This window comes from Pyrus communis, chromosome 14 (assembly GCF_041283825.1).
Source record: "Pyrus communis isolate YQ-2024b chromosome 14, ASM4128382v1, whole genome shotgun sequence".
NCBI lineage: Eukaryota > Viridiplantae > Streptophyta > Magnoliopsida > Rosales > Rosaceae > Pyrus > Pyrus communis.
Genome location: NC_142578.1, coordinates 3,891,845 through 3,903,419, shown reverse-complemented (window position 1 = coordinate 3,903,419; position 11,575 = coordinate 3,891,845). Strand labels below are relative to the sequence as shown.

Genomic DNA, 11,575 nt, shown 5'->3' with positions numbered 1-11,575 from the left:
GAACTTACGCAACAATTTTTGCCCCGGAATCATAGTAGTACTTTTCTACATACGTAGCCAATAATCCAATTAAAAAAAATTGACCCCAAACACTATTTTTTGTGGGCCTATTTTAGGTTTGTCGGCATGCAAGGATTAATTTATCCCAAGCCATCTTTAATTTGTTTTTTAAGTTATGAAGGGGTGGTCAAACTTTATTTAAAGAGTTGGTAAATGCAAAGAACACTACTATTAAAGGATAACATCGTTTTATAATTTTATTTAAAAAGTTAGGTTTCGTTTTCGGTGCCTAAAGAATTAGGGTTAAACCCACAAAAGCCATTGTAATTACGTTTTAGGCCAAGCTAGTTTATCTAGGTAAAGGGTTGTGTATTTGTAGGTTACTCAACATACATAAATAGTACGTCTATATTAAAATGATTAGCTGATAGCTTCGTCACGACACATCTTTTTTAGGTGACAAAAAGACTGACAGAGATATTTTAGCCTCTTCCTAACTACTATTGTATGATTCACACACGGCAAGAATTAAACCTAAGATGTGTATTAAGAATACGGACTTGGAATTCGTCCCAACCATTGAAGCACTCCGTAATGCTTTTATACATACATAGTTGGCAAACTCATTTGTAATTTTTGTATTCTTGTGTAGAGAGGATTAGTGGCAGGTTTGGTTATGATTCACTAGCCTTTGGATGTATATGATGCCAACATATTAGATTATGAATTAGAATTTCTCACATGCACAAAAATAAAGAGATTGAAAAAAATTTCTCAACGTTGATACAAACAATATTTAATTATAAGGTAATTTCACGTCTCACACAATCATAACTTATTTGATTTATAATTTAGATAAATCGTCTAATTATGTAACATGCCAAACTAATTGAGGGTGGAATATTACCATGATTATACCAAATTCTGAAAACATCGCATTAATTGGACTTAGGGAAATATATGAAAAAAAAGTTGAACAAGGACTATTAGTTGAAACAGATAATGAACTAGAATTTCTCATACACAAACATTAAAAGAATTTTCTTTATGTTGAAACAATAAACGGTCAATTATAAATAACTTGGAAGTACGCGGTTGGTAGTTTAATTGATTAACAATATTCACTCTCGTACTAAAGAATTTATCGATTTACACCCTTTTCATTGCTTGTATTTAAAATGAAAGAATAATCTAAAATTGATGCGGTCGTACCAACTCACATATACCGAATCTCATCATAACTGTAAAAAGTTAAGTAAGTTCAGGCGATAATGGTATTAGATGGATGACCTCTTAGAAGTCTTCGTGTTGCACCCCCTCCTTTTCTTAAAAGAAAAGAACGAAAGAAAGAATAATCTAAAATGTTTTATGATGACTAATGATTTAGATCAAAGCATAGCATTACATGTTAAACGTACTCAGAGAACAAAAATTAGAAATACATAACATAAATGAGAGTAAGGAGGTTGCTTAATATTACGGTTTAGTATCATTCTTCTTATCTTACAAATAAGACGATTATCGACAAAGACAAATTTAAATCATATTATTATGTTATTGTTAGCTCATTGTCAGATTCAGTCTACTCTTTCAACTCTTCAATATAGATAATATCATTTTTTTTTTTTTTTTAAAGAAAAAAAAAATTGAGAGTAAGGGATAGATATGAAATAAAGACGAAAAGGAGGTGGCATTATTTAATGATGAAGGGCACAGTACAGGATTAACGTAAGACCAACCAGGGGTTGCAATCCAAACCGTAGTCTCTCTCTCTCTCTCTCTTGTTTCTCTCTCTAAATCTCTCCATATCTATCTTCTTTTTTGACTTTGTACGCTTATGATCCGTCTGCCGAGACTCCACGAGCTTCTTGGTTGAACGAAACAATTTAAGCACCAAAAAACAAACCAAAAAGTGAGGCTCCATCCAAAATTCTTTTCCCAATATTTTCCACTTTATTTCTTTCCAATATACTATTTTTCCTTAAATTATTTGGTCGGTTTCGAAACCATTAAAAACTCTCACAAATTCCGCCGGTTTCCAACCTAACACACACCTCCTCCTCTTGGTCACTTTCCCGTATAAAAAAATATCAGACAGTCTTACATTCTTTCTCTCATCATATCCATCTATATCTCCGTATCTCTCTCTCTCTGCGAGTTTGTTCACAGCTCTGTGTTGTACAGTGAGTTCTCTTTTCTGGGTTGCTGAGAATTTAAGGGAAATCAATACTTGTGCTTTTTTGGGTTGTTGGGGGTTGACTTTATAATTCAGTTTCTCTTGAAATGACACAGCTATTTTCTTCTCTCTTTTCACTATTTTCTCAGCAACCAAACAGAAACCTCTTGTTGTTGTTTTCTGAATGTGTAAGGTGTTTTCGCAGGAAACTTGTTCTTCACTGATATGGTATAGCTTTGTTGTTGGATCAATCCGACTCCATCTCAGGTTATCCTCATTACTTGTTTCCAATTCTTCCAGTTATGTTTGTTTGCATAGAAAATTTATTTTTTAATCGAGAAAGATAAAATCTTTTGCTCAAAGGCTGTGTTTATGCATCATGGTGAATGATAAATCAATAAGATTTTGAGTCTTTAAATTAAAAAATATTAAAAAAAAAAACTTTGTGAATTAAATATGCTGATGAAAACAGAGCAAAAATTGCAAAAGTTGCAGTGACAAGTAATGGTTTTTGGAATTTAATTTTTACTTGATTTAGTCTGTTATGTGAGGATATGACTAATGAACAGAGGTAAGGAGAATCCTACATTTATTGAAATTATTCCTTGCTTCCGTTATTTTTATGCACATAAGCTTGATGCATAAGAGTGTGTGTGTGTGAGTTCATTTGGAAGTGCTTTTAAGACGATTGAAAGTGCTTTGGGTTAAATTGATTTTGGGCAAGAAGCACCAGATAACTTTTCTAGAATCCGCTTGGATTTTTACCATGGATTGGTTTTAAAAACATTTCACCAAAAACAATTTCAGTCATTTCAAAAGCATTTCCAAAATGATGCATATGGGTGTGTGAAGTCGATGTTTTGACTGCAAGTCTTTTCGATTTCGTGAATAATTCGATTAATATTGCTGCCCTGAGAAGTTGATTTGAAGATCATTCTAGTTAATTGAAGATTTTAGAAATGGCTTTGGATGTGAAAAACACTATTGATGCAGAATCTGCTTTTAAGTTAATAAACGAGGTATTTATATGCATACATTTTAGTAAACTCCTTCCATTTAATATTTTTGTATTGTAATTTTTTTTAATTATTGTTGTTGTTGTTGTTATTTTTCTGTCTATGGGTCTAGATTATGAACTCTTCTTGTTATTGGGTATGTTTTCATTTCTTTAATTTAGTTGGAATAGATAGCTAATTCGTTTCATCATATTTTGCAAGTTTGCGTATGAATACGGAGAGGCAGAATTAGATACTAATGGTTATACGAATCGCTCTGAAAGAATGGTGTTTTCATTACAAATCTGCTCAATCTGCAATGCTTTATAATCTTCTTTGTCTAGATATAGGGATCGGATGCTGCACCAATTACTAAATTTTTTCGGTCTTTTGCTGCCTTTTGTATAGGTTCTTACTTTGCACAAAATCTTGGTTGTAGATTATTTGGAACTCCAAGTCATTAAACTGGCGTAACAGCGCATAACTGCAATCATGCTCTCAAGATCTTGCTTAAGTTTGTTGGAATTGTCATCTGGGGACATGTTGAATTTCCCTCAGACTCCTAGAAACCTCCCAAGGGTGATGACTCTTCAAGGAGTTATTCCTGATTCAGAAAGTAGCGACGGCGTTAATAATGAAGATATAAATGTTCCTCTTTCGGAAGTATGTGAAAAGAAGATCATAGTGGCGAATTTTCTCCCTCTACATGCTCAGAAGGATGCAAAATCTGGGAAATGGTGCTTCAGTTTTGATGAGGATGCACTTTCGTTGCAACTCAAAGACGGTTTCCCATCTGGTACTGTGGTAATACATGTCGGTTCTCTGAAGGTTGACATAGAAGCAAGTGAGCAAGAAGAAGTTTCACAGAAACTGCTGGAGGAGTTTAATTGTGTGCCGACATTCCTTCCTTCCGAGCTGCATAAGAAGTATTATCATGGGTTCTGTAAGCAATATTTGTGGCCTCTCTTTCACTACATGCTGCCCATGTGTCCGGACCATAGTAGTCGCTTTGACAGGCAACTTTGGCAGGCATATGTTTCTGCTAACAAGACATATGCCGATAAAGTTATGGAGGTGATCAATCCTGAAGATGATTGTGTATGGGTTCACGACTATCACCTTATGCTTCTTCCAACGTTTTTGAGAAGGCGGTTCACACGAGTTAAGCTTGGCTTTTTCCTCCACTCCCCCTTCCCCACATCAGAAATCTACAGGACCCTTCCTGTCCGAGATGAAATTCTGAGAGCACTGCTAAATGTAGATTTGATTGGTTTCCACACGTTTGATTATGCTCGCCACTTCCTTTCTTGTTGTAGTAGAATGCTTGGCCTTGAATATGAATCGAAGCGGGGCTACATTGGACTTGAATATTTTGGCCGCACAGTGTACATTAAGATTCTGGCGGCAGGGATACACATGGGCCAACTTGAATCTGCATTAAATCATCCCTCTTCTTCCATGAAGGCCAAAGAGATTCAAGAGCAGTTCAAGGGGAAGAAAATCATTGTTGGTGTCGATGACATGGACATATTTAAAGGCATCAGTCTAAAGTTGATGGCCATGGAACAACTTTTGATGCAGCACCTGGAGATGCGGGGGAAGGTAGTCCTGGTTCAAATTGTAAATCCTGCAAGAAGCACAGGGAAAGATGTTCAGGAAGCAAAAAAGGAAACATATTCAATGACCAAAAGGATAAACCGAGTCTTTGGTTTCCCAGGCTACGAGCCGGTTGTTTTGATTGACCGTGGCCTTCCCTTTCATGAGAAGGCTGCCTATTATTCCTTGGCAGAATGTTGCATAGTTAATGCTGTAAGGGACGGAATGAACCTGGTTCCCTACGAGTACATCATTTGCAGGCAGGGTAATCAAAACATCGATAATGCTATTGGAGTTGCCTCTAATTCCCCTCGTTCAAGTACACTTGTTGTCTCGGAGTTCATAGGTTGCTCACCGTCTTTGAGTGGAGCTATCAGGGTGAACCCGTGGAACATTGAAGCTGCAGCTGATGCACTCAACGAGGCCCTCACAATGCCTGATTTGGAAAAGCAGTTGCGGCATGAGAAACATTTTCGGTATGTTAGCTCTCATGATGTGGCTTACTGGTCCCGCAGTTTTCTACAGGATTTGGAGCGAGCGTGCAAAGATCATTACAGAAAACGTTGTTGGGGAATCGGTTTTGGTCTGAATTTCAGAATTTTGTCTCTTTCTCCAAGTTTTAGGAAGCTTTCAATTGATCATATCCTCCCTGTATATAAGAGGACGAACAGGAGGGCAATATTTTTGGATTATGATGGAACAATAATGCCTGAATCTTCTATTGTTAAGACCCCCAGTTCCGAAGTCATTTCTGTTCTGAAAAACCTTTGCAGCGACCCCAAGAACACTGTGTTTATTGTCAGTGGAAGGGGCCAAAGCTCTCTTAGCGAATGGTTTGCTCAATGTGAGAATCTCGGTATAGCAGCTGAGCATGGATACTTCATAAGGTACTTTCTTACATGCGCTTATAAATGTAATTTTATACTTCAATGTGACTAGTTGTTTTCTGGCAATTGTCTATACTTGTATTGATTCTGCGTTCAATATTATTTTATCACAGATGGAGTAGTGCATCCAGTTGGGAAACCAGTTCGTTGGCCATAGATCTCGATTGGAAGCAAATTGCAGAACCTGTGATGAAGTTATATACAGAGGCAACCGATGGCTCCTATATAGAGACCAAGGAGAGTGCCTTGGTGTGGCACCATCTAGATGCTGATCCTGATTTCGGATCATGCCAGGCCATGGAAATGCTGGATCATCTTGAAAATGTCCTTGCGAATGAGCCTGTAGTTGTAAAAAAGGGTCAGCATATCGTCGAAGTAAAGCCACAGGTATTTATGTTCTTTCCACGCTTTTGTGTTTCTTTGTTCGTATAGTAGCCTAAAGGATGTCACGTTGCTTCTTAAACCGCAGGGAGTTACTAAAGGAATAGTTGCACAGAAAGTTCTTTCCATGATGATTGGTAATGGGAATGCGCCAGATTTTGTGCTGTGCATCGGGGATGATAGATCAGACGAGGACATGTTTGAAAGCATATCGAGCACAACATACAGTTCATCTCAAGCTGCAGCTCCCGAGATCTTTGCATGCACTGTCGGACAAAAACCTAGTAAAGCCAGGTACTACCTCGATGATACAGTGGATGTCATCACTTTGCTCAAAGGCCTGGCAACCGATTCAAGTCTCAGGGCAAGGTCCAATTGGGAAATTCAAGTTCCGTTCGAGAATATTATCTGAGATGAATGAGGTGCCACTGTTTGTCAACGTGCCTAGGGTAGCGAAGAACATCGATGGATGCTTTTCTTCTGATGATACAAGCATACACAAAGGAATCGCGGATTAACTCTTTATGTTTCAATACACTAACTTATTCTTTGCATGGTGGAAAGCCGGACATGATGCTGCTCTGGGTGTTTCTTTCGAAAAGAACGATGATCACAGAAGGGTTACTATGGATTTGGAATGTCAGATGGGCTTTACCTTCTTAGTTCACAGGTTAAAACTTGTTTTTCCTTTCGTCATTAGTAGTTTTCACAGATAGATACAAAGGGCATCATTTGTTTGTAAATTTGAACTGGCTCTTGATACTCGATTATTTTTCTTCTTATGAAATCATAGTTTTTACTGAAACTTGTCTATGGCAAATACTGCTTACATTCTCAATGGAGATGGGAGTGCGGTAAATTATTATTTAAAGTACCAATTTACACTTGCCCTCCATTTAATTACCGCTCGACAAAATGCTAATTTTCATTTTTGATCTTAATTGAAATCTTAAACAAAACAACGGACTTCAATTCGTTATAGAGGACTAGTAAAAATTACATTTTGAGAGTGTGGCTGGTTTTGCTTGGTGCGTTCGTAAAAGGACAGAAATTTTTTAGTGCGCCAAAAACAAAAATCTGTACAAATGTCACAATACAAAAATTTTAGATAGTTAAAAAATAAATTTTCAACCACGTATAATCTGACATTTGATGTACCGAGTAATACTTTAGACTAGATGAATTTTCTACTAAACCCAATTTTCCGAAACTGTTTCTCAAAGAACACTATTGCCTTTTGACCTATGGTCAAACTCTCTCTTCTATCCTAAAAGAGAAGGGGAGGGGGAAGCAAAATCACCGCAGTTGCTGGGTTTTCACTCTTCCGATCACACACCAAGCAAAAACAATAGAAAGTGAAAAATGCCTCGTCATGGTTTCGCCCTCCTCGCCGTTTTCGTCCTCGCAATCCTTCCTCATATTCAGGTCTGTTTCTAAACCCTAAACCGCTGTTTGGTTCCTGAGAAAATGCGGAAGAAAATTAAATACAGATTTATCGAAAGTTCGTTTCTTTTTATGTTTTGTTTCATCTCTTTCAGTTTATAGTTTCCGCTGTTGGTTTTGTGCAGGGTTCGGTGAACGATGATCAGATCTCCGTACGATCATCGCCGTTCGAAACAGCCCTCGAAACCCTTCAGGTGCAAATTGGGTAAAGTTTCCATCTTTTTTTTCTCTTTCGTTGTGGTCCTGTAATTCTGGATCATTGAATCTGTTTGGTTTCCGAGAAAATTTGGGAAGAGGAAAGGAATTCTTAACCATGTTATCATCAGATTGGGACCCTTCACCGGAAGGGCTAAATATACTTCCCGACAGCCAAAAGCGTCATCGATTATACTTGGTAGAAAAACGTAAAAATGCGTGCTTCTATGTCATAGAAGCAGTTTATGAGGACGTGCTTCTTTAGGAAGCACTTTCAACTGCTTTTCCGTGAATCACTTTAGCATGTTTCTTATTAAAAACACTGTTAAAAGCGCTTATGAGTACAAGTGCTTTCTAGAGAAGCAGTCCCATATGGGCACTACTGTGAAACCAAACAAATAGCTTTAAATATCAAAATTGATTGCATTTAAGTGTATCGGTGTATGTGCATTGTTTGTTTGTGCGTGTATGTATACATGTTGATTGTGTCTCTCTGACATTGGAGAAATGTACTGTTATTGTGTTTCTTTGTATAATTTTCAGGTATAAGTTCAAAAAAATTAGTCTCCTGCGCCGTGCCATGACCCATGCCTCCTTCTCCGAAGAGAACAACAAGGCACTGAGCATTTTGGGTGCCAATGTCATAGAAACATCGGTCTCTATGAGATTACTTGAAAACAACCTTGAGATATCTGCAAAAGAGTTGAACCGCCGCATTTCTGAGGTCTCAAAAGTAGAATCTTCCTGTGCTACTGACGGGAAGCAATTGGGGTTGCATAAGGTGGTTAGAGTCTCTCCTAAGACCGATTCTTCAACTCCCTTGGTGGTTTGTGGGGCTTTCAGAGCGGTCTTTGGTGCAATTGCTCTTGATACTGAGAAGGCTGATGATGCTGGAAGTTATTTTTGGCGTGTTCATGGTGGCCAAGTTGGAGGAGCTCTTGCAATGTAAGCGCAGCTTGCTCCCTTTCAGCTCTCAGTAGATATTATGCTAGAGTACTAGCTGCTACTTGTGGGATTTAATTTAGTACCAGAGAGACTGGTTTGCTGTGATCTTTCTGTTTGTTAATATGGTTTGACAATATCGGTCATTTGGAATACTTTGTGCCTTTGTCCCTAAACAATATTATGCTACTTGTAATTTCGTACGTGCGAAAAACATTGCTAATCTAGTATGTTTGTTTGATGAAAGAAAGGGCATTTCGTATTTCAGCTGTACTTCAACTGTGTGTTTTTTTTGTCAAACGATAGATTTTGTTAGATTAGATGTTAGATTAGCTATCGACGGAGTTTGAACCCACACCGTCATGCAAGGGCTCAACTCCTTTCCACTACTGTGGTAAAGAGCCACTTGCCTTCAACTGTGTTTTTGTTGGAAACTTGTTTACTAGGAGCTGATTTGAATGTCTATCTTTTCTACATTCCCTCGGATATAGATTCAGAAAAGATGCAGGATATGAGCCATCGACTGTGTTTTTATATTCTTCTTCGGTATATGTTGCATCATACTACTAAAGTGTCTCGATTTTTGCTTTTACTTAACGAACTACGTTTTTCAATACTTGATAGTTTGAGAACATTTTGGATTTGCTCGAACGCCGGAAATGCTTGTTATGGAAGTGCACTGGTTCTGTTCTTACTTTACGTGATTATGGGAGAACATATATGCTAGATTGTGATACAACTTTGTTTCAGCTGTTCTTGATCAACGGTCTATGGAAAAGTGATTATCATGCCCTAGGCCTAGCATCACTTATTCTTGAAGCACTTTTCATTTCTTCTGCTTTTCACTTCACTACTCAGTGTCATGCCGGTGCATCATTTCTCGATATAATCTGTGTTGCTGCTGCATCAACTCCCAGCACGAAATGACTGGATCGATTCAGTTTCGCAACTTCTCTACCTTCTTTCCGTCTTCATGAAATTTCTTCGTTTGTTTTCGCACCGAATCTCTTAGGGCCTGTTTGGTATGTCACAGGCTGAGAAATTTTGATGGATTCGAGGTTATTAGACATCAGACTTGACTTTTAGCCTTCAGCCCTTCACCCCCCGTGTTCGAATAAGATTTTTCTTAGTTTGAATTGTCGTATGTGGCATCAGATTTTTGCTTCCTTTTGATCGTTTTAAACTAAGAAGCTTGACTGATGTCGTTTTCAGTAGGCCCGAGTGGCCAATTTGTTCTCCTTCATAGAGAAGCATTATCTCAGATTCTCTCAATCAACATGGTTGGTGCCAATCTGTTTACTTTTTTTCTACTCTCATATTCCTCCACCTTACACAGCATTAATTTTGTATTTTTCTGATTAGATAAATATGTTGCCGTATTTAAAAGATTTAGAGAAATGCTTAGAAGACTCTCAAAAGTGCAATTTTTTGTGAATGTTCTGACGCTTAATGTATTTTACATGGTATTTAAGTGTTTGGCATGAGAATAGACGTTGAACTGTAATGTCAAAAAATTCATGAAGAGTCTCGCATTTTCTTAAAGATTTAGGACCATATTAATTTATGCTAATTTGCCAAAGGGAAATAACTAAATTACTAAAAGGGAAATAAAAAAGGAATGAAGATGGTAGAGTGACTAGTCTATGGTGGAATTGGATACTCTCCGGATCCAAGGGATTTGAGCCGATTGAGTAGTGTATCTGGATCTAAAAGTTATAATAATTGTAGCCGTTTGATCAAATTTCAATATTCCGAATGCCCTGCTCATTGGTTTCAGATCTTTTTAGATCCGGACGGGATCCAGTTCCTTCTATGGAAGCGCTGGAATTGATCATAGTAGGTTGGAGAGGGTTTCTACAGTTCATCTTTGTATTTAAGTTTCTCCTCGGTCCCACCTAAGCCCTGGGACCCGCACGTTCCCACCCGAAGCGTCACCTACAACGGCACTATTCTTTAATCTCGGAATTTTTTTAATTCTTATTTTTTCCATAATTATGCCTATAAGTTAGGTTCCTCCGCTCCCTAAAACATAAATAATGGATAATTATCAATAATTATATTAAAATAATAATAAAAACTCTTAATCATTAGGCAAAACCAGAAACACACCAAACGACAGGTCGTTCCGCACACAGAAAGTCACAATGGCCACCGGCAATCCCCGGTCACCTCATGTTTCCGTTACAAACTTCCACCAATCAACGCCACTTGTATAAAACACCCCATTTGGCAGAGGGAGAGGCAATTTCTCCACCGGGGTTTTCCAAACCTCTCTCTCTCTCTCTCTCTCTCTCTCTTCGATGGAAGACATTGACTTGGAGGCAATAGGCCATGGAGGATCAAGTTCGCGCTGCTGCTTCTGTATTCCCTCGTCATGGTCGCGGGTGCGGACCTCCCAAAACGACGACCGGTGGTGGTCCCGAGGCATCAAGGCCCTCTACAAGCTTCGAGAGTGGTCCGAGATCGTCGCCGGCCCCAAGTGGAAGACTTTCATCCGCCGGTTCAACCGAACCAGAAGCGGAGGCGGTTCCGGCGGCGGCGGCAGGCACGGGAAATTCCAATACGATCCCTTGAGTTACGCCCTGAACTTCGACGAGGGACCGGTCGACGAAGACGACGAACCCGGCGGGTTCCGCGATTTCTCGGCCCGGTTCGCCTCGATCCCGCAACCGGTGAAGTCCGGGGGGCCGCCGGAATCGGGTAAAGAAGTGTCGGTGTACGGGTGAAGAAACTGCGCCGCTACAGCTATCGTGCGCCAGGGGTGGCGTTTTGTGAAAACTGTGATTTTGCTGGAATGGCTAGTCAATGAGCTGGCGTGGAAGGTGGAAAGGGTGACGTAACGCTGACATGGCGCCGTCACTTCATTTTTATTTTTTTTTTATCGTTTTTGTTTTCGATGGCGTAGAATGTTAGGTTTTTATTTGATTTTTATTTTCCTGGTCTTTTGGATGGTGACGTGG

General features: G+C 38.8%; 3 protein-coding genes across 5 annotated transcripts; all 3 read left to right on the top strand.

Annotated features, from left to right (window-relative positions):
* Positions 1 to 1,754: 1,754 nt before the first annotated feature.
* Positions 1,755 to 6,840, top strand: LOC137713823 (putative alpha,alpha-trehalose-phosphate synthase [UDP-forming] 9). 3 transcript variants are annotated; one of them, XM_068453179.2, is made up of 5 exons: positions 1,838 to 2,183; positions 2,382 to 2,443; positions 3,580 to 5,654; positions 5,768 to 6,041; positions 6,124 to 6,840. In XM_068453179.2, the coding sequence occupies exons 3-5, from the start codon at positions 3,664 to 3,666 to the stop codon at positions 6,445 to 6,447; spliced, it is 2,589 nt and encodes an 862-aa protein (XP_068309280.2). In that variant the 5' UTR covers positions 1,838 to 2,183; positions 2,382 to 2,443; positions 3,580 to 3,663; the 3' UTR covers positions 6,448 to 6,840. The 3 variants fall into 3 exon arrangements, with proteins under 3 accessions (XP_088540366.1, XP_068309280.2, XP_068309281.2); XM_068453180.2 differs by having other exon boundaries at positions 1,915 to 2,183; positions 3,611 to 5,654; XM_088684240.1 differs by having other exon boundaries at positions 1,755 to 2,443; positions 3,611 to 5,654.
* Positions 6,841 to 7,251: 411 nt separating this feature from the next.
* NFD2 (Ribonuclease III family protein) lies at positions 7,252 to 8,888 on the top strand. The gene is made up of 3 exons (XM_068453181.2): positions 7,252 to 7,460; positions 7,604 to 7,683; positions 8,217 to 8,888. The coding sequence occupies exons 1-3, from the start codon at positions 7,398 to 7,400 to the stop codon at positions 8,620 to 8,622; spliced, it is 549 nt and encodes a 182-aa protein (XP_068309282.2). The 5' UTR covers positions 7,252 to 7,397; the 3' UTR covers positions 8,623 to 8,888.
* A 1,962-nt stretch (positions 8,889 to 10,850) lies between these two features.
* LOC137712371 (uncharacterized) lies at positions 10,851 to 11,575 on the top strand. Its single transcript, XM_068451459.2, has one exon. It carries the CDS (start codon positions 10,916 to 10,918, stop codon positions 11,339 to 11,341), a length of 426 nt encoding a protein of 141 aa, XP_068307560.1. The 5' UTR covers positions 10,851 to 10,915; the 3' UTR covers positions 11,342 to 11,575.

Excerpts from the sequence above, each read along its gene's own strand:
- LOC137712371 (XM_068451459.2), top strand. The coding sequence starts at position 10,916 with ATGGAAGACATTGACTTGGAGGCAATAGGCCATGGAGGATCAAGTTCG.
- LOC137713823 (XM_088684240.1), top strand. The coding sequence starts at position 3,664 with ATGCTCTCAAGATCTTGCTTAAGTTTGTTGGAATTGTCATCTGGGGAC. Across the intron at positions 5,655-5,767 it reads GAGCATGGATACTTCATAAG|ATGGAGTAGTGCATCCAGTT; the intron begins GTACTTTCTTAC and ends ATTTTATCACAG. Across the intron at positions 6,042-6,123 it reads TCGTCGAAGTAAAGCCACAG|GGAGTTACTAAAGGAATAGT; the intron begins GTATTTATGTTC and ends CTTAAACCGCAG.
- NFD2 (XM_068453181.2), top strand. The coding sequence starts at position 7,398 with ATGCCTCGTCATGGTTTCGCCCTCCTCGCCGTTTTCGTCCTCGCAATC. Across the intron at positions 7,461-7,603 it reads CAATCCTTCCTCATATTCAG|GGTTCGGTGAACGATGATCA; the intron begins GTCTGTTTCTAA and ends GGTTTTGTGCAG. Across the intron at positions 7,684-8,216 it reads ACCCTTCAGGTGCAAATTGG|GTATAAGTTCAAAAAAATTA; the intron begins GTAAAGTTTCCA and ends TATAATTTTCAG.